The sequence below is a fragment of the Triturus cristatus genome, chromosome 2_2 (assembly GCF_964204655.1).
Source record: "Triturus cristatus chromosome 2_2, aTriCri1.1, whole genome shotgun sequence".
NCBI lineage: Eukaryota > Metazoa > Chordata > Amphibia > Caudata > Salamandridae > Triturus > Triturus cristatus.
In genome coordinates this window covers 523,349,268-523,374,968 of record NC_140582.1, presented here as the reverse complement: position 1 = coordinate 523,374,968, position 25,701 = coordinate 523,349,268, and the positions used below count along the sequence as shown (strand labels likewise).

Here is a 25,701-nt window from a genome sequence, read left to right as displayed (position 1 = left end):
GGTGATGGCGGCAGCGTGGGAGACACACAGCGAGGAGTGCCCAGGTCAGCAGCGATCCGCGGCGCCAGCAGCGCTAGCGTGGCGGTGGTGGCAGCGTGAGCAGTTCCCTCAAGGGCAGCAGCAACAGTGGCAGGCAAGAAATTCTGGCAGTTTGTGAACTCATTAATACAGTAGTGCCCTCTTCCCTTACTGCCCGAAAAAGGTTTGGTACTAGTGTCAATATACTGAAAGCTGTTACAAGAGTTACATCTAAAGCACCCTTGTGTTGGTTTGGGAAGCTTCATTTCAGATTTAATAGATGTAGCATATTTATATCAGGGGTTTGTACCTTTTGTGCCATTTGTTTTTGAGTAATATTGCAAAAATCCAGCAAAATTACATGAAATGATGCGTAACTATGCAAAATGCGAATCCATAATGTTGTGCTATATTGTAGCATGAAATACGTCCTCATACTCATTTTTGATGTGAGGACACATTTAAACAAAAGCACCGCAAACAACAGTTGCTCGAGTTCTGCTGTTCCCATGCGTGCACTGTGATTGTCTACAGCATGGGTACTCACAAACATTTTCCCAGGGGCTGCAAAGTTTGGTCTATGGTGTGACCGAGGGCCGCACTGATGCCAGCGGTGGGGTTGTAAAGTGAGTGTAGGGGAAGCAAAGTATGTATATCTAGTGGCTGTCTTTGAAAATGAAGGTGTTCCTAAAGTTAAGAGCCTAGTTACTTCCTTTCCCTAACTGCAATTAACCTTTAAATAAGTGTTTTCTGTATATTTAACTTTTTTTTCATGTTTGTGCTGAGTCAAGTAAATGGCAGCCCAGTGCTACTGCTGCCCTGAGGTCCACATGTAAAAGTCAGGCGCTCCGTATGCGGCCCCCGGGTCGTACTTTGAGTATCACTGGTCTACAGCAAATAGCACGTTTGCAGTACAGTTTGCGGTGAATAGCATTTACTTAGGTAAAGTAGTATAATGGCATAATTTCAGTAACAAGCATAACACCAAATTCCCCAAATTACTCCAATTACACTTTTGTAATGTAAAATGTAACCACGCATAATTTATGTGTCACATATTTCCCAATGTCTTCATCTACAGTCAGTAGAGGTCAATCTCTGTTGAGGATTTAATACATTTGTTTACTTTCCATACTAAATTAAGTCACATCATTCCTATTCCATGCTTGTTTTGTCAGATTTTGTTCTGAAGTGTGGCTCAATGATTAGAGTCACAAATCCGGATGTCTGTTGGGTTAGGCATTTTCCCGACGAGCACGCAAACCAGAGAAAAAATCGAGATAAATTGAAACCTTTCGACAAAGTAGAAGAAATGGTGTGCACCCCACAACCCTTTTTTGAACATCAATGATTAGAGCGGCAGACCCTGATGCAGAGGTCTAGCCTGGGACCAGGGTTCAATTCCCTGCCTCGGCAGGTCTTGGGCTCAAAAATTCCACGGACCTGATAATTCTCGCCTTGGTGCCATTCCAATCATGGAGTCCCACTCTGCAACTCTGGGCAATAGCTTGCTTAATCTCCACAACGGCCCCCACAACGCTAAGGATGCCTGGCCTCCACCTTGGGGGTGCCCAGGAGTGAACGCCTCACAGGGAAAGCCAGGATGGGTTCCACAGCGGTATTCGTACAAGTGCCTTGAGACACTTGCGGGTGAGTAGTGCGCTATACAAGTATCAATTTTTTATTTTTTTTAAGAAATGTTTACTTTAAATAGCATTAGCTCTATCTCTGGCTTGACTCAATATCCCAAAGCAACCCCTCTACCTAGAAATTCTTTATGTGTTTCTTTTGCTTCTTGTTTATATACTTCACTTTGGTTACAGTTTCTTTCAAGTTTTAAGAATTCCCCTTATGGGATGTTATCTTTTGCCTTCCTTGGGTGAGCTGATTTGTAATGTAATTTACAGTTGGTTACGGTTGAATTCGACTATAGCTTACACAAAATGTTGCCATCAGGGTGATATATTTTGAAATATAAAATCTGGATACAGTAATAGTTCCAATCAAGTGTTATTATAACTTTATATGTGTTATTATTAAGGAAACTATGATAAGCATATAGATCTTCCCTATCCCTAGCTCCGAGAAAGCCCGTAGTAGCGACGGAGAGAGCGACGCCTCTCCCCAGAGCTGTTGCAAGGTTGAGGTGAGGCTTCTTATCCGTAAACCACAAGTACGACCAGTAAATTAAGCACACCAAGAGTGGGATTACTGGTTTTATATCTACCTTCTTTATTCATCACTATTCACTCTATTTCTTCGCAGTAGCACTTTTTTCTAAGTTACCGTAGACTGAAACATTTAGACCTGTTTTTGTCCACCACATGCAGTTATTATTTCACACTGCAGGTGCTCTGTTTTTAATCCTGGCACTATGAATGGATCAATAAAGTTTCTGCCGCTCGTGGTAGCTAGTTTTAGTATCACTATCCTCACATTCCAATCAATTTAGATTTTTGCACTGCGCCTGTTACCCAACTAGTTTAGTGTCTTCTCATCTGAAGGATCTTCTATATCCTATACAGGGCTGTTGCCCTTGGCGGGGCTAGGTGTCCCAGTCAAGAAGAGAATCCCAGATGATGAAGCATGCCACCTCGGTGGATGATGGGATTATGTCCTAATTAAGGGACTCCTCCAGAAGTACTCTTAGATCATCTTTGCTGTCTCTTTTTCTTGTATAGTTGTTTTACTTAGACCAGAGGATTTCTTGTGTTTACTTGTCACTGTTTAGGGATTCAATCCTCGCAGGTCTCTAAAACTTCCCTAGGACCCCCTTTTCTTTGTTGTATGTATTGATAAGAAGACGCAAACCAGGTCAAGTGACCCTGTGTTCTTGTAGAATGTATTGAAACTAAGGATACCATCATAAAATTGGACACGTTGCACTAAATCAGAGAACTATGAACTTATTTCACTAATTGCACTTTATGGGTTTTGATAAAGATGTTGATAGTATGATTTGAATTAAATGTTTAATGTTTTTAAGATAATAAAATGTTTTGTAGTAACTGCGTAACATATTAAATGCTAGTAGATACATCGTGATATATTGTGATATATATGCTTAAAAAACAATGATGATTTTTGGTCTTGAAAAAAGAAAGTTTTATAGAACTAGACAACTCCCCACACTATGGCAATCTTTACCTCTGATTGTTTAATTAAACCTTGTTTGATTTGTGTGTCTGATGACAATCGCAAACAATTTAGCACTTTAGTCTGAGTCAGTCATGTGTACCCTACTTATAGATATTGGCTCAATATTAACCCTGTTTATCACTTCCCACAGTAATTGACATGATACCTGATCAAAAGCTTTTTTGGTGTCTAATAGTGGAATATACATTGGATCTTTAATTGTTTGCACTAATTTAATGAGGCACAAGCCATGATTATATGAGAGGTGGTGTCCCACCCTGCCACAAATCCATATTGGAATGAAAAAAACACTTACTTTATCTAGACAGTCAATCTCTTATTTAGAATTCTTAAATACATTTTTTTAAACCTCTGTTTATTGGGATTTGTTTTTTTCCATTGTGTTCATCCTATAAATGAAAATGCACAGTGCATACATTATTTTCCATCAAGACAGTTAGTAGGAATTCGTGATCTTTAAAATTGAGAAAGGAGGTTACTTAGAAAATATAACAATAGCAGTAGAAGCAAACCAGATGCGAGCCAAAGATATAATATTAAGATGTAAGAATAGGGCAACAGAGACAGAAATAAGATTATAATGACTATCAGGTCTGTACTCTAATCAGGAAAGACTATCAACAACCTACATATTGGTCTTGCGAAGACTGCCATAGGATATACACTGTATGATTCAGGTCCGGGTTATGTTTCTACAGGTGCATCATTTTCTGTAAAGGACTGAATAACGTCCGCCCCCAAAAGCCTGCTATTAGATTTTTACACAGGCCATTGGCCTGTTCGCTTTGTAAGGCCTCTTCCTCTGTTCTTGCCCGGTGTTCTGCATCATGTCTCCATTTAACATAGGCAGGGCTCCATCTTCACTTCCAGGTCATGTCAACCAATCATTTAGCCAAAACCAGGGCTAAGTCAAGGAACTCTTGCCCGCCTTTTTAGATATGGCCCTAGGGAACAGACACAAGAGCAAGCCTCTTGTTTACTTGGAAATTCCCTGTTCAAAGTCTCCCCCAGGTGTTGTGTCAGTGCTTCCAGAAGCTTTCCATTTGAGGACAGCTCCAGATCATGTGCAAAAAGTCTGCTGATGTTGACATACAGTGAGGGCAAGTCCTAGGATCACCCCCAAGTATCCTGCAAATCCGGGAGGGAGATAAGTATGTCTGATGAAGATAATTAAACTGTATGAACTAAAGCCTAATATTCCTAAAAAGTTGTTGTATATACAACAGATTTGAACCCAGTTCTTATCATCCAAGTCCATCCCAAAGCATTATTCCCGTTGAGCCTTAATATTTTCAAGGGATTTTCTCACCATTCCAATAAGGGATTTATAGAACCAGGTAGTTAATTTACAGCCTGCTTCCATCATCAGCAGGAGTTGCAACAAAGCATGGTGTTGAGGCGCAGTGCTAACCAATCTCCACAAACATTTGAAGGTTTGCATCAAAGAACCATAAATCAGGAACTAACCAGGGATAAAACATAGCAATCCCCAATTGGTACAATCAAAACTTCAGTCCATTGTGATAAATGGTGTGTCTTAAACAAAGAAAAGTGCCAACCAAGGGAGGGCAGGTGCCTATGAAGGACATCCTAATGTCCTTTTTTTCAGAGTGGGTCCAATACTTCACAGCTAAAGAGAGAAACATTGTGTGGTTCTGTCTCTGAATCTTCCTACCCATCAAGATAACTAACAACGCTCCCTAATTTGGCTTTTTACCAAGCTGTCCCAGTTCGGCACTCCCCTTTCCATTCAGCCATTGTGCAATCCATTGTTGCTGCGCCTGGATTTGACATCCATCAATATTGTTGTGCCTGGATTTGACATCCATCAATATTGTGCAAAGTTCTACATCTTGTACGTCTCCCTCCTCCTGCTGTGATGCATTAGGCTCTGAATCATGGCTCTGATCAATCTGACGATTATGGCAGCTGTCTTCAAAGGAGAGCTTAGGTTGTTTAGTGTCTTGTTTACCCATCTTGAGGAAGTCCAGTTGAATGTGACGTGCTTACAAAATATTCTAGGAACGCCACCTGATGAACACAGTATCCACCAGAGGAGGCAACGTGATGGTTAAAAGGTTACGGAGCCCGCCACACCCCAGTACCACCAGGCCCTTGAGGGCATGAGCAGGCCTCATATCCAGGCTAGTACACAGTGACCACAGCACCTAGAGTTCTCCAGCAGATCGCCATGTATTGCTGATTGCTGATATATAGCATATGTAGATGCTGTTTGTGATGAAGTGAGTTGCTACAGACGTAGAGAATCAGAGTCCCATTTGCACAGTTTCATCTAGTGGTAGAAACATAGAATGAGAAGACACTAGGGTACAGCTATAGCACACTGGTTAGCATGAGACAAAACTCGAAGGCTAATGAATGTTTTGTGTCGCAAAGTATCACGTTATTCAAGCGTGCATTAAGTGAAAGGCAGATTTTCCAACCGTTGTATTCAGGATCTGCTGATCAGCCAAGTGCGGCAATAAAAGGGTTGGCACACACCCTCCTTAACACACAAGCGGCTTGCTCAAGTACAGGCCCATCCAGGACCCGATGACCCACACTGTGATCCGGAGCTGTCTCCTCGCACTAAACATAGCTTCCCCCCAAGGGCAAAAGGTGGGGGGGTGCAACCTTCTCGATGGGTGTGGGATGAAGGTTTATTCTCCAGGCCGTGCCAGCTGCTGCCCCCTCAGCGTCTCCTACCTCTACCCCCCTCCAGATCAACGATGGAGTCAGCGCAGCCTGGCAGCCCACTTTCCTCTCTCCTCCACTCCTCTCGGAGCATCCAAAAGCTGGGTCGTCGGTTGGCAAGTGTTCCCAGGCAGCGATCCCTGCCACACAGTATCTGGCAGCACAGGCACGGTCTGCAGCTCAGTCTGGGTAGGCCCCTCAGCCATCCGACGAGGCCCGCCACGCACGCCCACAGCAGGCACGGCAGGCCGCAGGTAGGCCCAATTTTCCTCTCGCCTCTGCAGTCGTCAGGAGGGTTCTCGAACCCCTAATAGATATCTTTTTGGTCCGGGGGTTTAACGGGTTGTTGTGCCTGTGTTCGCTGGCATGTAGGCACCCCTAATTGATTAGAATGCGGAAGGACTTATGGCTCAGCCGGCACAGCTCTCTCAAGGAGTCATCTTGCTGCTTGGTAAGACCCCGCCCCACAACAGTATCTAAATTAGTCTGTTTTTAATCTTCTGGTAGCTTGGCACAAAAGCAGTCAGGCTTAATTTACAGGCAATGTGTAAAGTATTTATGCAGCACTTAAACAGTAATAAAGTGAAACCACGATTTGGGAAAACTAGGGACCCCTACATGCAAAGAATGTACTTGCTAGCCGTAGGGAAAATAACTAGGGGGGAAAAAGACTAGAAACAAGTATGCAGTCATCAAAACACTTTCAAATTTCAGGATAACATGTTAATGACTAATCCAAAAACATTGTGCATACATTATTTGTGAATGACTATATCACTGTTCAAATATTTTGTGTCAAATCCTTTTATTTTCATTATCTTTTTGAATATCAAAACATTTTTATTTTATAATTAAAATCATCAATGCATCAAAACAGAGATACACATATATGGCATGCTCATATATTCAAGTAAGATACAGTACAATTAAATTGTGCAGTTGATTAGGCAATTTGTTACAATGTATATTTATACACAGAAACAGGGTCCAGATGGTTCATGGACAGAAAGGGAAATATCCTCACCTATTGTATATACTTTCTGGAACTCATACAGGAATAGAGAAAGTTGAGATGGGACCCTGACGAAGGCACCTTGTCGAAATGCATAAGTTCCCATCTACCACCAGCCTCCCTTTCTGTCCATGAACCATCTGGACCCTGCTTCTGTGTAAAAATATACATTGCAACAAATTGCCTAATCAACTGCACAATTCAATTGTACTGTATCTTCCTTGAAATATGATCATGCCATATATGTGTATCTCTGTTTTGATGCATTGATGATTTTAACTATAAAATAAAAATGTTTTGATACTCAAAAAAATAAATACAATGAAAATAAAAAAGATTTTGATAAAAAATATTTGAACAGTGATATAGTCATTTCCAAATAATGTATGCATAATATTTTTGGATTAGTCATTAACATGTTGTCCTGAAATTTGAAAGTGTTTTGATCACTGCATACTTGGTTCTAGCCTTTTTTCCCCCGTATAAAGTGAAACCACAACATCAGAACAATTTCACATCAATTTAGAAGAAAAGAATAAAATGTAATACATTATTTGACACCACAGCAAAAAAATCCAATCCGTAGAGCCTAAGTTATGAACTTTTAACATTAGTAGAAAAAATGAGTTCTTAAAAGATCAAAGCGCCAACCACAGACATCTAGTCGTGCAAGACCATGGCAAGGTCAAAATCGATACCTGAGCTGAAATGCTTCCCTGTAAGAGATCCTTGCCATTTGCTAGATGGTATGTGAAAGCATTGTTACAATCTTCAGAGTTAATGAAGAATGCTATTGACTTTGTAGTCTATTCTGGTCATCCCAACTGTGTCTGTGTCATTTAGTCTGTGGTTCTCAGTCCTAGAGGCCGTGAATGCTATATTATCCAAATTGCGACTGTTTACAGAATGTTTGCTTAGTGATGATGCCAAAGGCAAGAAATGTGAGGATTTTTTTTTCTGGAGTTTTATATAGCACAAACTTGACCCGAAGGTATCCGAGCGCTTTACATGAGAACCAGTCACGTTACACAAGGACACATTAATTTTTTGTTCGGCATGGGGAGATTAAGTGATTTTCCCAGGTCACAGGATGTTGAGCATCATTGCCGAGACTCGAATCTGGTTTCCCAGATTTGAGATCGACCGCCCTGATCTTTGGTTCCATATTGCTAGTGATGTGAAAAAAGAACACTCTACTGCATTCTTAGATTTTTACATGTAAACATGATTGCTGTAGTGGACATAATAAAAAAACTAGAGTCGGAAAGCACCTTTCTCTACCAAGTGTTCAGCATATTTGGTGTAGATGTGAAACATCACCTTGAGAGTAGGCTGGGCAACACTTTTAGTGACTTTGGTACCCCAACATGTTCCATTTTAGAATGCTTGCCACTTTGTAAGCAAAGAAATGCTGAGGAGCAATTCAGGAAATGTTATTTTACAATGCATGAGAAATGACTTGCAATGATGCATAGCAATGTCCCTTCCCCCACCATGGCATTTGAAGTCAATGAAACCTCACCGTGGTACTCTGCACAAGTTCTAGATCCCTTCTGTAAAGGGGAATTTTCTCCATACTTTGAAAAGTGCTGCTTAATTTTTGACTGCTTCAATAACTTTGAGGGCATAAGCGTCCAGTTCAACGCATATGTTGCAAAACCTGCCCCAGATGCTTGCAATCTTCAGGTGCACCAGTATTGCCATGGAAAGCTATGTCAGTGGCCAGAGTTAGCAGATTGTGTACTGGCTGACTTGGCGTTGCCTGTCTCCAGTGCCAATGCTGAGAGGGCCTTTTCACAGATAAAAGTTTACATGGGAAGGAAAGAGCTAGTGCGCATGTTGGACTTGGAACTTTTTGGCAGGCTCACCCCTAAACTTTTTGCCTTTCCTGTGACCTGGTATTGGTGGTCCAGTGAAAAGTGTGTGCGCGCTCTGAGTGAGTGTGGTGAGATTGGCCTGCCCTCCCATAGGAATGCATGGAGGATATGTGTGTCCATGGTAATTCCTGGTATGAGAGGAGTGCAGGGTCGAGTTTAGTATGTGCGAACTCGTGAGGATAAATGCTGCGCAATGGTGTGCTCAGATTTATGGTGACTGATGGAGAAATGCCACTTTTAGAAGTTGGCATTTCTGTGTGCTGTGTGCCTGCCTGCCTGCCTGATGTGAATGGCATGTCTGGCTTGTGATTGACAGGAGTTGTGAGGTGTGGGTGGCTCCAGGAGACAGGGGGAGTCTGCCCAGTGGTGAATAGAGAGATCTGCATGCAGATGGGAGGGAGGAGTTGCCCCTGAGACCTGAATAGGGCTGTGCCTTCCCTCCACAATGATGGCTCTGCCCCCTGTGGTGCGTCTGATCCCTGAGCCCCCACCTGACAAAGGAGAGAGGAGCTGAGCAAAACAAAGTGCTCCAAAGCTCCACTAAACCAGTTCTGACTGGTAGCCCCAAGCCCTGTGCTGTGACTAGGGGGGGGGGTGGAATTTGCGAAAGTGACTTTCGCAAATTATCGCGAAAATGTTAAAAATCTCCGCAAATACGCGGAAATATCGATAAGATGCGGAAGTTTTTTTCCCGCCTGTTCGCGGTATTTTCTGCGTGGTCGCGGCTCGCCAAGTTACCCATGCGGTTGCTCGCAGGCGCGGCCATCTTGTTTTCACTCTTCTCGCGGTGCATGATCGCGAGAAGAAAGACGTGATCGCGCGACCAATGACATTACTGCGGGCGCGAACTGTCGCGAGACAGCGCAAATGGCTACCAACAATCCAACATATCGTGGAGAACGCGACCGGATCGGGAAAACTTGTCGGCGAACGCGGGGATTCAGGTAAGGCGATCGCGCGCACGTGAGAATGTATTATTTTGCAGCGCGAGCAAGAAACAAATTATCGCTAAGCTGCGGAATGCAGAAATTTTGACATTTTCGCGCTCTCCGCGGAACGCGAAAATGTCAAATTATCGCAATTTCCGCGAGCGGAACGGAAATTTAACCCAGGCCTAGCTGTGACACAATGGGATTTCTTGATATAAATATAGGAGCTGTGACCCCATGAAAATGTTCTGTTTGTGGATCCTGAACCTGTGGGGCGTGCTGCTGCTGGGGCCCAGGGGGCGCTGCCAGGAGGGCGTGCCTCCCTGGGCCCTGCATTGCCCCTTCCTCTTTATGGACATATTTCCTTTTCCTACAGGATCTTATGCTTTTACCCCAGCACTTGGGAGCGCTTTATCTTAATTTGCTCTTTATTTTTAGGAGGAACCTCGGTGCCTTGCCCTTGCAGCGCTGCGCTGCCATCGTCTTTGAGGGAATCCCCAGCATAGGGATTCCCCCGCATGGTGCTTTTAGCGGGTGCCCACCCCGCATTTTCCTGAATCTTGCGGGTGCCCACCCCGCTTATGGTTTCATTATAATGGCGGGAGCCCACCCCGCTCTACATTTTAATTTTGCAGGGAGCTTACCCCTCGTTTCGCCGCCGCTGCCCGGGCCGCGGCTGTGCAGGAAGTCAGGCATGCCTGCCTGGGATGTGGGCGGGGCCTACCACCGAACCGGAAGAGGCCGACCTGACGTGATGACACGGGGCTCCCATGCTTGAGGGAGAGCCCCGCGGTGGCGGCTGAAGTGAAGAGGAGTCCCGGGTCCCAGGAGGGAGCCCTGGTGAACAAGAAGTGCAGCCGGATCCCCAGCGAGGCTCTCATGAGTGAGAGAGCCCTGCCTGCTGCCTGCGGTGTCAGGAGTGAAGAGGAGCGCCTCCCCAGACCAGTCCGGTGAGTGGGGGCTTCAGGGGGCTCATTATTGGTGCCGATCCCGGCACCATGACGGTAGTAGTACAGAGTCCGAGGGACCCCGGATGGCAGCGGGCCGCTCCAACAAGGCGGGCATGTGTTGTCTTAAGAGCCTGTGCGTGCCTCCATCGTGGGTCTAGTTTGTTTTAAGCGGCAGGGCACCCCAAGAGGGGCATACTTTGCCTTTCGTGCTAAGGGGGCCAGACGGGCTCGTGCTGTGCCCCGTGCCCCTACTAATTTGGGGGATTTTCCCAACTGCCCCACCTGACAGTGGGCAGCTGCACCGATGGGGGCAATATTGTGTAAGAAGCCCCAGTGAGGCCCCGAAGGCACAGATGTGCCAGGGCCCCTTTACTGCATTATCAGCTGCACCGCACCAGCATGGGCAGCTGCAACATCTCGTAGTGATTCAAAGTGCACCAGGAGTGTCCAGGCCATATTTTAATTATTACAGCTGCCCAGCAAGTAGTGGGCAGCTGCACCGTTTAGGCTATTATGTCTTTGGGGGCATGTCCTTTTGCAGTCAGGAGTGAGATGCACTTTGCCCCCTTTTCTTCACAGCTGCGCAGCACTTAGTGCCAGTTGCACCGTTTAGGTTTGCGCAAAGTGCGCACTCGTGATTTCAGCTACTAGGCAGCAGCCCTGACTTTTGGACACAGGGCGTTTGAGCCCCTTTTGAGGTGGTCAGTTGGCCAGGGGGACTGGGAGGAAAATAGGGCGTTAGGCCCTAATGTAATTTATGCCTCTCCTACGGTCTTTATTAGGAGACCATGTGCTAAATGTAATTGATGTGGTTCTAGGAAATGTAATTCATGTAGTATGATTTACGCACCCTGTTTTATACCTCTAAATGTGGTTTTTATGATTAGGAGGTTGTTTTGCATATTATGGTTTATGCTAGTGAGATTATGTTCCACTGTGTGATTTATGCCCCTAATGTGAGTTATACTTAGGAGGTTAGGGTCTAATGCGTTTAGACTTGTGAGATGATTGCATAATGTGTTTATGCTGGTGAGGTTGGCGCAGAATGTAATTCGCTCCTAATATGATACTGTACATAATGTGGTTTATGTTACAGGCCGATGCTGAGTACAGTGGTTACCAGTAGTTACTGGTTGTGTTCTATGTTTATGATAAGTTCTATATTTACTAAGTTCACTTTGTGATGGTTCTGACAGTGGTCCAGTTGGCCTTGTCAGGTGTAAATAATCCCTTGTAAATATAATCTAGTACCAGGTGGCACCATGTATATTATGTGATTACTATTCTAATGTGTTATGAGAATATAAAGGCTATTTTTAATATAACCTTGTGTGGAGTTCCTTTTGTAGTGTGCCTGGGATGTTGTTGCTGTGTGCCTGTGCAAATGCTTTACACATCGCCACCGGGATAAGCCTGACTGCTTGTGCCAAGCTACCAAGGGGGTGAGCAGGGGTTATCTTTGGCGTGTAACTCCCTTGCCCTTATTAGAGTGGGGGTCTCTGCCTGGCTTTGGCGCAAGCCTTAGCCAACCAGAGATCTCCATTTCTAACAGCGCACATGACCAAAGACTCACTGAAGAAATATTGTATGGTAAGTCTGATTAGTAAAAATATATTTGTATCTTCTGTGCACTGTACATACACTGTCTGTAAACCATGCACTATCAGTGCAGAAAGCAAGCAATAATACAAGCAAAATGTTTAATAAACACAGGAAAAACTCTGTTTCTGTTGTTTTTAGAGGAGCGAAAATGTGTAACCACGGATAACCACTGTTTTTAAGGCATTAAAATCACTGAAAAACAGTGATAACCCCCCACCAGAATTTACCAAAAATAGAAACTGAAAGCAGGAGAGCCTATTTATTATTAAATTGAGTAGTTTTATTGAACACTGCTGATTGCTTTTTTAGTTACTAGGAAAACAGCAGTCAATTTAACTTTAGAATATTTATTAGTAGCACAGTTCTGTATTGCCTGTCAATTTATTGGTGCATAGTTCTACCAGAAGTTAGCATTGGTTTCCTTTGCACCAAGTTGTAAAGTTACCCTCTCCAACACAACAGGATCTTTCTTTATTAATGTGCAGTACCCCTATGTCCTATTAGTATTTAAAATTGAAGGAAGGTGCTTCTGCTCAAGGGCAGTCTGTTTGTATTGGGCATGCTATAAGCATGGCCTTATTTGTAAGTACCTACCTGTAAAAGCTGACTCAGTGTAAAATGTTGTCATCTTTACTCCCTTGTCACCTCTGTTCACCAACTGGATTGACACATCTTTATTAGAGTAGATTTCATTGCAATCAATTTGATTCTATAAGAGCGCTGCTGGCCTTCCCTTTTGGGTTACACATGTTGTGAATCAATCTGAAACTGGCAACAAAATGTATTTTGCTGCAAAGCAATTATACGATGTCTCCTTGAAGGTAAGAGCAAATATGTCACTCTCCACTCTGCCACTTCCTTATCTAGTTTTTCTTCAATACACTCTGGAGTTTCACTTGCACATGCAAAATTCTCCACCTATCCTGCTGCTGCCTGCTATTAGGTGATCAAATAGCTTTTTGAAAATCCACTTCCAATCACTTGCATAGCTTTCCCTTTTGGGTAATGTGCCAACTCCCGGTGCAACAACTCCAGCTTAACCAGAGTCTTAGCTCTTTCCCATAGGTCCCTTTGGCACCCATGTTCTAAATTTCCCTTTGCCCGGACTACCAAACCTTTGCAGCACAGGCTACGTGCCCCTGTATTTAGAACAATATTATAGCAACTTGCTGTAAGACCTCATGCAGGTGTTTGGTGCTTCAAACCTTTCACGTGTTTAACACCCAACAGAGGCAATGTGGACCTTGTTAGCCCTATATACTGCAGCTGCATATCCTGCAATTTCACCGCAGACCATCGACCGATACTTCCCAGTCCGAAATCTGATCTCTTCATCATACTTATGAGATCAAGCACCATCTCTTGAAATTTATCACATTTCACTCTTGCATAAATGATAAAAAATAACGTGCAGTTATGAACTGCTTGTAAAACTCTTTGCTTTTTCCCAGCTCCCTTTCTTTATCTTTCATGCCCTCCATATACTTGAGTCATCCCTGCAGCAACTTAAGAATCTCCCCATATTACCCCTGACAAATCCAAAAAGGATACAATCTGGTATGTCCTCGAAATGGAAATATAATGGGAATTCCTGTCTTTCTCTGCGCATGTTGCCCCAAGGTCCCTGCTAGCTTTAACCCCTGTCACCAGGCCATTCTGTGTCTCTGTTGCACAGCACTCTTGTCCTGGTGGCCACTTCTGGGTCCTGGCTCACTCTCCCTACCAGCGCTGCCATCTCCTCTCTAGCCCTGCCCCCCGTATGGAGCCACCTGAGACTCACATACTGAGATCAATGACTCCCCTCTCCATCGGCCAAGTTCCTTTGCACCTTTCTCCACCTGACACCTATTCCAGGCAGTCCAACCTTTATTCTTCTCTCCTGTTCTCAGACTTCACCACAACCTCATCCTTGTTTGCTCATCAGCAATCATGGCCTGCCAACCATCTCATCTTCTCGGCTGAGTCCTGCTCGTATCCCATTCTCCATATATTGGGCGTCCTATTTTACTTGCCACCCCCATTCTTGTCTCCTATTTAATACCCCACAGTCTCTCTCATCATCACTCCATGTGACGTAATGCATTACCCACCAGCTTTGTCCAGCTGATCGCATTGCCTAAATCTAACAAAGCTTGTCATAATTGTGAACTGTTGCTCTCACTCTGATCTAACCTACTTGCATTGGTGCTTGGAAGGTCAGTAAAGTGGCCACTGCCTTCCACCTTGCTGAGCAGCCCTATTCTACTTGAAGTGGCACACCCATGCTCTGCCCTATCATAATCCCCAAGGAGTATTTCTGAATCATCTGTAGGTGGCCCAAGATCTTCATAGAGGTGCCCACAAAGATTAAGCTGCGGTAGCCTAACCTGGAGCCCAAAAAGGCTCTGGCTAGAACATCTATTATTTTCAGTCGGAAGGCTCTAGCATGCTGAGCAAGGCAATCCACATCTGCCCAAGGAATGGCTGTTGTTCCTGTCTTGGCCTCCAGTGATCTGAGTGGATCAACACAACGTCCCAACACCATTAAAGCTGGCATCTCCATAACCCATCGAGATCTCTTTGGCCAGTTACACCAAAAGCATAAAATATAACCCTTTTAGCAAGCAGCAGCCAAATAAGCCTCTTTAGCATACAGCCAACATTTATGCGGTGATTTAACCGTGTCACTACATGGGCTGATTACGTCTCTATAATCACTAGGTGGTCAAAGATCTTCTTAGAGGTTACTACAAAAGATAGTGCTACAGTAGTCTTACCTGGAGCCCACAAATGTCTTGGCTATCACATATCTATTCCTTTCAGCCAGAAAGGCTGTAGCATACTGAGCAATGGGTTGAAATTACAGAGAAACCCAGTCAGTTGGATGTTCTGGCTGTATATAGTCCACAGGTTGTCAAATGCCACTGCCAAAGTATTTACATCATAGAAAATGAAGATATCAGAATCATTCAGAATCCAGCCTTCGTATGGTTCACTCAGTTCTTAATGTATGCCTGGAATTCCACCAGCAAGAGCTCAGTCTTCCTGGCATTTATTGAATCTTGCACTCATGTGCTAATCTCTTTCACTAAGCTAGTTACAGCTTTAGAGTCAGATTTTAAAAGCCTGCTCAGCAGAAAAAGCCACTAGATGTCATTATTACAAATGTGAACGTGTGTACTTACCCTTCTAGCAAGTTCTGGAATAGCTTCATATTGATATTAAAGAGAAGAGCACTGATTATGGAGAGCCCTGGGGCATAGCAAACTGACCTGTTACTGAGGCAGTTCCCCATCTGTCTTCACTTCTGTTTTTATGATAGAGGAACAACTCAAACCATGATGATTCATTAGTGTCATAGTTAATGAAATCAAATGCAGCTGAGAGATCAAGTAGCACCAACGCAATTACCATGCATTTCTAAATCCCCTGCAATTTATTTTCGCCTGTCCTTGGCCTACATTTCTTGCAGCTCTATTAGCCACCCTTTTTCACAAACACTACACTTGTGAATGAAGCTCACCAACCACCATGGGATAGTCGTCTATATTATTCATCATTGGGCATGGTCACCCACGTGCCCTTCTCTCTGCCCCAACCAGCTCATTGGAGTTCAAGTAGTTGCCTGTTGCATGTACTAACCCTTTCCGGTAGATGGCCTGCTGCATGTCCCAGCTCTTTCCGGTCTCATTCAATTGCCTCAAGAGAAATTAAGGCTTTGGAAAAAGTCCCTACGGCTCTTTGAATGGGGTGAGTCTGATGAAGGTAAAAAGTAATTTTAAATTATTGATGAATGACCACAAAAAAACATACTTGTGCAAAAGAGAGTCTATTTTCTGATGCTACCTTTAAATTCCCAAAATAAAGTTTTAACTAATTAGCTTGCACGGCTCCAATGTTTTTTTCACCATCAATTCTTATCTTTTTCTTGTCATTTTATCCAGCTGCCTAAGCTTGAACTTTCAGGGGCACACTCATGACATTGGAGTGCTATTAAAGTGTTTTACATAACTGGATAATTTTTGTTATTTTTCGCTGGCAGCAGTACAGATGGGAGGAGGGCAGTTATTAACCTACGTGGATATTTAGGTCTGGCATGCCACTTTAACTGTTACCTGATCTTTTAACATATACCAATATTACTCTACAGTTCTTTGCTTCCCCCACACATAAATATCTATCCCCATGTTATTTACTCGTAATGTGTTTTTTATCTTGTAACATGCGTATTGGTAGGAATATTTACAAATGCAAAGAAAGTGGGAGGAAACTATTGGAGCCAGTACTACTAAACAACGTATACTCATGAACCCTGTATGTTTAATGTGTATTTAACATTCCTTGCACTCGTCAGTTACAATAATGGATCTGTATCTTATTTATCTCAAAACCAGTGGGGGAGATGTATGTCCTTTCTGCCTGAAGTACAGACGCGATGGCATGGAAGAGGATGGAGGTAATAAAGTATACATGTTTGTTTACCTGACCTACAGTAGCTGAAATAGAGAGCAAAAATACTATTTACAGAGGAGGGATAATACACGCTTCTTTAAGGTTCCATGTAAAGACGTTGATGGTTGGACATATGTGATGCAAAATATTGGTGTTAAAATTTTTTTTTTCACGACATTGCTTATGTTCTGCAGAAAATCAACCTGAAATTTTAACACAAATGAGACATAAGACTTGAGGGGAGTGTTTGTTTCTTATTTTAGTTGTGTTGCTTTTCATCATTCTTTGAAGTTTTTATTCACTGGAGCATGTTTATAGCAACAGAGTTATCCCTATAAAAACAATATTTACGATGCTCAACTCAAAATGGCCAACAAAGTTGTAGATCCCGCAAGACTTTATGACCCAGTGTGCATTTCAATTGTTTTAGAGGTATTGTGTCCAATTTAAAAGGGCCACCGTGTTTGCACATATTTCTCACAAGACTTATTGTGGCCCTGTTCATCTGCATGCCTTTATCATAGCTCCTCACAGTTTCCCACTACTTTGTACCCATTTTCCTTCATACCTCTGCCTCACCTTGTGCAGGACTGGAAATTGCTTCCCACCTCGCCCTACCGGTATCAGTCCTTGTTCTGCTGCCAGTGCCCAGTGCTGAGGGTTGTAGCTTTTGGGTGTGAAAAACATTTTGGACAGTGTTGGAAAATTGTCCTTTTTGCATGGTCACCCCATTTTTTGCTCAACCCTGTTTTTGCTGGCTATAGAACTCTGCATGAAGACTCTCACACTGTTCAGTGTTAAAGTGCTTGTGTTCCTCCATTACATGTGGTTAAAATTGGTATACTCCATATTTTCTTATTTATCATTCGTTTAAGTTCCTAGTATATACTACCAAAGTGTACCCAGGGTCTGTAAGCTAAACTTCACAAGTGGGGTGCAGCACTCATGGTACCATCCTCTACAGTGACAATGTAAACATGACTGCAAGCCTGCCACCATTAGCCTAGCTTTGGAGGTTTTTACTTCAAATTCGACCTGTCAACATTTACATTTTTACAGGCCTAAGCCTGCCTTTTAAATATTTGTACTTCACCCCTAACTAGGCCTTGCTGACTGTAAGGCAGGGTACGTGCAATGGAAAAGTAGGACCTGCAAAAAGGTAATGTTAAATGTATCCTTAGAGTGCAAAAAGCCCTAAAAGCTATTTTCGCTGTAGCAGGGTTTACTGGTCCATAGGTAAGCATTGGAATACAATATTATATTTAATAAATGTTATATCCTCCTTAGAAACAGCTATAGGTTTAATTATTTTAGGAGTTTTTAAAAAATATATTGTAAGCCCAAATCATTAGTAAAGTCAGATTTATATTAAATATTTTGAAAAGAGGATTTTTTTAAAGTTACCTTTGCCCTGCTTGAAGTCCTTTGCAGCTAAAGTCTTGTGCAATAAATTGCAATTAATTGAATACTTATATGCTGGCATACACATGATTTTATTGCCAGAAAAAACACATTGACAATACCACTAGGTCTGTGTAATACAGGTAAACACACATGCACAACTATACACTGGTAGACACAAACACTAGCACAAACCCACTGTTATGCAAACAAAACACACACTAGCAACACTGCTGATCCTGTCAGTGGCCATCCTGCACTTAAACTGTGCACATAGACATTGCTTGTACTTACTATGCTAGCCCTTTCCACTCTAACACTGCACACCTGACAGTGCAAATCCTATTCCTGTGACAGTGCAAATCCTGCCCCATAAGACATTGCCCACCCTGACACTACCCACTATTGTACTGCATGCTGATCTTGTATATGCTGGCATGTTGCACCATGACCTACCACTGACACTATAGACCCTGGGACATACAACACTAGTACTGCAGACATTGACATACGAGACACTGGCTCTGCCCAGCCACAATACTGCCCAGTAACACAGTGACCCTGCACATCCTGAATGCTTACTGAGAGGGCAGACCTTGACATTTCAGACTGGCACTGCCCAACATGATGCTGTTTGCCATGTCAGTGCACACTTGGAGTGTGAGGTCATGTAGGTGGGTTGGGACATAAGCCAAACATATGTTAAGGAAGGTCTCTACTCAGCTCAGCAGTAAGGGCCACATATCTGCTATGGGTGTCAGGCAAGATCTGTTGAACTAGTAATGGGAGTAACTTATCTACTAAAATGCCCACACCCCTGAAGCTTGAAGGTATTGGGAAGTAATTTATAACCCCATCGATCTAGGGCACTATAAGTCTTTCCCAACAAATGAGTCTCCTGGAGGAGGACCACATCAGGTGAGTGTCCATTTAATTTTGTCCCCCAGACAATTCACATTCCAGGATAACAGTTTCATTACAGATGTGTCAGGACAGTGTACCATAGGTATGCAGAGTCACAGAGACCTAATGAACTATTGCATTGGGCAGCGAGCTTAGGAAGATGTACAGGGATATACTGCGCATGCGTGAGCAATCCTGCAATGTCGGGAATGTATATAACCATCAAAGTGTTACACCAACAAATAACATCAAGAAACAAACTAACAAACATCCCCAAAACAAATACTCCCTCCCTGCTTCCCTGCACAAGAGACTGAAAACTGCCCGCCACCCAAATACTGCAGAGTGGCTGTCGCCCCATACCAACATTGAAACAGTAGGGGACAGTGGTCACCACAAGCAATCATACCCTCTCACCTCCCCCCAGAAAAGCTCTTACGTGTTACCAAATGCCATCAGTATAGTCAGTTTGAACTTGGCTATGTGGACACACTCCACCAGCCGGTCTCCAGCCTTCCAGTCATTCCCACGTTGCCTTCGGGGTTGTGAGTGCCAGGTCTTTCCTTCTGCCACTATCTTCAACTGGGCTGGGAACATCATTGAAAATTTCAGATTCTGTTCTCGCAGGGCATGTTTCACTTCTGTGAAGCAGCGACACAGTTTTTGTACCCGAAGTGTGAAGTATGGATAGAAATTCATGACTGCGTTGTCATATTTGAATGGTGTGGTGGTGTGAGCTGTCTGGATGATTACATTCCGATCTCTGAAATACAAATTCCCTGCTATGATTGTACGTGGTGGTTTCCCGGGTTTAGGACGAGTTCCCGGAATTCTATGAGCGGGTTCAACAAAAAAATAATTAGATAGACCTTGCAGTTCCAGGTCTTTCAGCATAAGGTCCTCCACGAAGAGGTCAACTGCATGACCCTCTGCCTTCTCAGGGACCCCGACTATACAAGTGTTATTTCTTCTCGACCTCCATTCGTAGTTCTCCGGCTTGGCCCCCATAGTCTCTGTGGTAATGCGCAGAGCTTTGACTTGCTGTTTAAGGGTCGTAGTTTCAGATTGTAGGGTTTCGATTGAGTCTTCCACATTCTTTAGTTGTGTATTCATATTGCAAAGGTCTGCCCTGGCTAATGTGACCTCAATGGAGACCTTATCCATTTTTATTTCCAAGGATCTGCAGGTCCCCTGGATTGCTGCCATGATGTCCTTGAGCGTGAGAGTATCACTCTCATTCGAGGGTTGATCAGCGTTGGGTTTTTCTGTGTCGTTATTGTTTATTGAATAACAGGGTGGTAACACAACAGTGCAGCCAAAGCTGAACATTGTACAGTCATTAAGAAAAGGGCAAAGTGAGGCAGTAAATGTACAGCTGTTCTGTGGCTGGGAAAGGGTGGGGTGGGGAAATGAGAGGGGAGGGAGATCAAATTATGGAGGGATGGGGAGAGAGAAAGAAAAAGAGGGAGGGAAGGAGGTAGGGAAGGGGCAAGGGAGGGGAAGGGGGTGGGGGAGGATGTGGAGGGTATACATTGTGCAATCAACGTGTCTTTCCAATTGACAATATATCAATATAAAGAAAAAGGTCTCTGGCATATACCATTGCAATGGTGTGGTGGAGAGCGATTATATAATAGTGACAAGTGTTGAAGTAGGACATTCTGGCAAGGGTGTACAGAGACTTCCGGTAGGAAAGTCCGAGGCCAGGAAAGGCAAAGGAGGCGCCGGTCTGATTTTGTGTCTGTCAGATATTAGGTAGGTCAGTTGTTGAAGGTAGTTGGGGAGATGATATGATAGAGCTGAATGGAGAAGGGGAAAGGGAGGGGGGGATGGACGTTATGTCTAGGGATGACACAGTCTATGATTGGAGGACCTGGGGATGTTCGAACAGGAGTTAGGATTGCGTCTCTGGGGGAGAGAGAAAAAAGGGATGAGGGGGGTATGATATGGCATGTAGCCTACGTTGAGCTGCGGCTGTTCATAGCATTAGGAGGCAGGGGGGTGGAGAGGAAGGGAGTGGGGGGAAGATCAGCGGGGTTTTGAACGTCCATTGTGTCTGTTTTGGGCACTCTCTCCAGTGGAAGCGTAAATGTATTCAGTTTTGTCTATTGTGCTCCTGGGGCGCCTCTGCCTCCTGTCATGGTCACATCCGCCCAAGGTCTCCTCACGTGATAAGTATCAGCCATCCTCCCTCTGTCGCTATTGGGGGTTCAGGCTGTCTCACCCGACTGGGTTGGCCGCACTCTACTGCTGATGGTCCGCAGCAGACATTTTCACTGTAATGGTATTTTTGGCATCGCCGCAACCCCTGGGCTTAAATGCGGTAGTCAAGGAGGCGCGGAAAATGGATTATGGAGCAAATTACTGGGGATTCGGCCAATGGGTTTCGGGAGCTGCTTTAGTAAGCAGCCATCCTGCCTGACAGTCGGCTTCGCCGCCCCTGGCAATTCCCACTCTAAAGCTCTAAACTCTAACGCATACCATGATACTGCACACCCTGACTCCATAGACTGACACTGCTCATCATGGTATCTTAATACTGCCCACCCTGGCATTACAGACCCTGAAACTACACACCCTGGCAATGCTAACACAAAGCACACTGCACTGCCTAGAACTGCAGTTAATTTCCTCTCACTGTCATTGACTGAGCTTACCTTGACACTACATGCTGACGCTGCACATGCTGACACAGCACTTGTCACACTAAATTCTAAGAGTGCAGACCCTGACACTACAGACTTTGTCACCTTCGGAATGGGGCTAGGTTGTGTAAGGCACTCTGTAAAGTCAAGGAGACCGCAGCATACAGAGCAGGGTGACCCTGCAACTCTCAATTGAGAGAATGGCTAGGGAATGAGGGCTATGGTTGTCAAACACATCCATCCTCCCCCACAGAGAGGGCCGGAGCCTAGCACAAATGGGGCAGGGGTCTGCTGATCAGAGCCCACAGACTGCCTTGGGATGAAAACACACATCCATGTGCCTGGTGCCCCTTCTCGGGGCTCTGTTGAGTGCTTGAGCTCTGCTGTGGCTGGGGGGGGCCTTTGCGATTGGCCTTGGAGGTGGAGCAGGTAGAGATGCAGGTGAATTTCACCACTGGGCCACCATGCGCGCAGAGAGGAGATAATCAAGATGGTAGCTGCAACAAGGGACAGCGCCTTAGGTGGAGGGGACCCTGGCCTTACCAGCAGAGCCCCCTGGTAGCCTGCGGGTCTGCGTACCCAATTTCACCAGTGGGATTGCCAGACAGCAAAAAAAAAGGAGGTAAATGAACCCATGGGGCATGGGGTGTGGGTTGATCCGAGAAAGCCATATACAATGGTAGGGCTGTAGGGGCTGTGGCCATTTAATATGCCTGCCCTGGGACATGCACACGTAGCACTGCAGTGGCGTCATCAAATCTGATGAACTGTCGTCTTGCTGGCGTGCCCTTCATGGATGAATGCTCCTTGCTGCTGAGTTTGGGTAGCCTCTGAGAGGAGAGTTGCCAGAAAGCCTGGCCCATATCATTGCACTTTTAATAGACAATATTGATAAATCTGGGTGGAGCCATGGTGGCCGATCAGAGGTCCAAAGAGGCTAACAATTGGCAAGGAGTGTGGACTATAATGTAATGGGGGGCAATAATAATACTGGCATGCTTCATGGCAGGGCAAATGAAAACCAAGGACTGGTGCCTCAGTGATGGACGTGCTGTTGGCTTGGGGTGATGTGTAGTCCCTCACTGTGAATTAGAGTAGAGGTTTATAACAATGATTCAGGAGAGTCCTGGGCAGGGACAGCAGGATTGGCAGACTGCTGCACTGGCAGAGATGGACAGCAACCAAAAGCACAAGTATGAGACTACGGGTAAGGCCCCAGTTGAAGGGAAACACCCCTTGTGATATCATGACGGTGAGTTCTGCTGAGGCACCTGCGGTGGGGGACAAGGAAGACAGGATCCTAGCAGCCACTGGAGCCCCTAAAGAATTGCTGGAAAATTAAATACACACCCTGGCAGTTGATTTGGGTTTACAGCAGGATTACCTGAAGATTCTGCAGAGGGTGTATAAGGTTGAGACAGTGGTGTCAGAATTGGTTACTGCTTCTGAGGACCTTAAAAAAAGATTTATTGGTGCAACCATACAGATACAAGTGTTAGAGTCCTTTGCAGAGGACCAGGATGGACATGCTAGAAGGAACAATGTACTAGTGGGTGGCCTCTCTAAGAGCATTGAAGGCACTTCCATGCCTGGATGCACTCGTAAGGGCACACAGGGTTCTGTTGCCACTGCCATGACCGGGAGAGCCCCACACCCAGTGGTAGCAAAACTACTGCACTGCAGGGCCCACAACTTTATCCTGCAGGGAGCAGCAACAAAAAGACCCTTTTTGTTTTGAAAATATGAAAGTGTCAATGTTTCCAGATTATGATGGACAGGTACAAAGACAAGGGTGTCATGACAGCGGTAAAGAGAAGAATGCTCGACCTAGGACTTCAATATGGTCTAACCTACATGGCTAAATTGTGAGTGCAAATGGAAAGACCATCCCTCTTCTTCACTAATGCCCTCGAGGAATGGGTATGAATGGAACAGTATAATGCAGGTGGGGGGAAGCCAACATGTTCTACACTGTTGCTTCTCATTGGAGAGATGGCGGCACTTTCATATCAGCATATAGGTTGGCGGGTGGTAGGGTGGAGATGCAGATTGGAGCATCCGGATGATGCCATTAGCAGCCCCATCAAGGTGCTCACATGAAATGTAAGAGGTGTTCATTACCCAAGTAAGCGGTATAATGTACAGGCGTACACTAAATGTCGGGGGACAGATGGCATTCCTTCAGGAAATACACTTCACAAAGACAAAATGTCAATATCTGCATCAAAGAGGGCAGGGGGGCGGTGTATTACACAGCATATTCAACATTTGCCCGTGCGGTGCTGACCTAGATCTGCCCAGACACACATTTTCAGCAACAGATAGAAATCATTGAGGATGAAGGAAGATATAGTATAGGGGGAGGCAGGCTGGAGGGAAAGGGTACTGCTTTCATAAATGTGTACAACCCAAATGAGGATCACCACTCCTTCTTGGACCACATGGTCCAGCACATCACAACCATATAGCTGGAGGAGACTTCAATTGTATAGAAGTTGTTACTACTGATAGGTCGTTCCTCCATTCCCTGAATCCATAATTCACAGGACAGCTAAGGCTTTTCGAAACTGGATGTTGCAGTGGGGGTGATTGACTCCTGGAGAACGTGGAATCCGGGTAGCATAGAGTATTCTGCATGATCTGTATGTCAGATTAGATAAGTTTATGTGCAGAAGTCATATCCATACAACGGTCTCAAGAGCTGAATATCTTGCTAAACACACTCAGACCATGATCCACTGTTATTGTTTTTCAAATGTGACACCCCTAGAATGGCCATTCCAATTTGGAAACTTAGGGCCCGATTATGATGTTGGGCGGTTTGCCACAGACAGTGGTGGTCCGTCCGACCGCAGCATATTGATGCAATCGGTCGGAGCTCGGCGGGCAGAGGGACCGACGATGCCTTCGAAGGGCTCAAGTAGCCCGTTTGAACGTTGGTCGGAGTGTAAATCCTACAACGGAGTGGAGCCTGTGGAGGCCCCGCCATAGTGATTGCGATGTCGCTTTTCCCTCTGCATTTACATGGCGGTCTGACCATCATGTGAATGTAGATGGAATAGGATTTCGGGGGCCCCTAGCAGGGCCTCCTTGGGCCTCCGCAATTGGGCCCAGGAGGCACATGAAGTGCACCCCAAACATCCATGCACTGTGTGCCAGGCACCACAGGGTGCCAGGCACCACAGGGTTCCTGGCACACGGTGCGTGGATGTTTGCAAAATGTTTTCTTTCCATTGCGGCTTGTGCTTCGGCCCTTTTCTGGGCCACAGCACAAGCCGCAATGGAAAAAGGCATTTATCCGACCACCTACATGGCAGTCACATCGTAATTAGGCAGGTGGAACTACATTTCGGGTGGTTCTATTCCTGCAGCAATGGTGGTCGAACGCATGTCCGACCATGGTCGTAATCAGGCCCTATATGTAGAGGCACTTGAGGACCCAGTCTTTTAAAGCTGACCTTAGGGACATAATTCACAATTACTTCTTTGAAAATATAGGGACAGCCTCCTGGATACTAGTGGTATGGGAGGCATTCAAGATAGTAGTCAGGGGTAGTTGCCTCGCTACTGTGGCTGGAGTCCGTGTGCAGCTTCACGGGGATATTAAAAAACAAGTGAAATTATTGAATGAGCTTGAGAGGAAGGCACTGAGTAATCCCACGGTGTGCTGCAAACTGAGGGCTGAAATGGAAAATGTGTTACTTTTGGTATAACATTTTAAAGTATACGCTTGTTTTATCTCAACAAAGTGCACGATGAAAGGGATAAAGCTGGGACGCTGCTAGAATGATTAGCCAATCTGGAAAGGAAAGGCTCCCTGATATTAAAAATCTGTAATGGTAAGGGGGAATTGGTCTACACTCAGGTTCAAATGAATGCAACTTCCAATGCCTATTATGAAATATTATGTGCATCAACAGATGCTGCCATTGCACAAATATTGCATGATTATGTGAAGGATGCCTCAACACGTAAGCTGCCTATTGAGGATATGGAATCCCTGAATGTGTATATATAGACCCAAGAAGGCAGCAGTGCTATAAAAGAGTTAGCCAGAGGTAGGTACCTGGATCGAATGGT

At 44.7% G+C, this 25,701-nt stretch overlaps 1 protein-coding gene across 6 annotated transcripts in view; it reads left to right on the top strand.

Moving 5' to 3' along the window:
* The window catches only part of IQCM (IQ motif containing M), a 1,338,699-nt gene that overhangs the window by 13,275 nt on the left and 1,299,723 nt on the right, over positions 1-25,701 (top strand). For 5 of the 6 annotated variants that reach the window (XM_085641643.1, XM_085641646.1, XM_085641645.1 and 2 more), the window contains exon 2: positions 16,615-16,676. The exons of the other annotated variant lie outside the window; for it this stretch is intronic. In XM_085641643.1, the coding sequence (XP_085497769.1) occupies positions 16,656-16,676 (21 nt within the window). In that variant the 5' untranslated portion in view covers positions 16,615-16,655. The remainder of the gene's footprint in view (positions 1-16,614; positions 16,677-25,701) is intronic. 6 annotated transcript variants of the gene reach the window in all.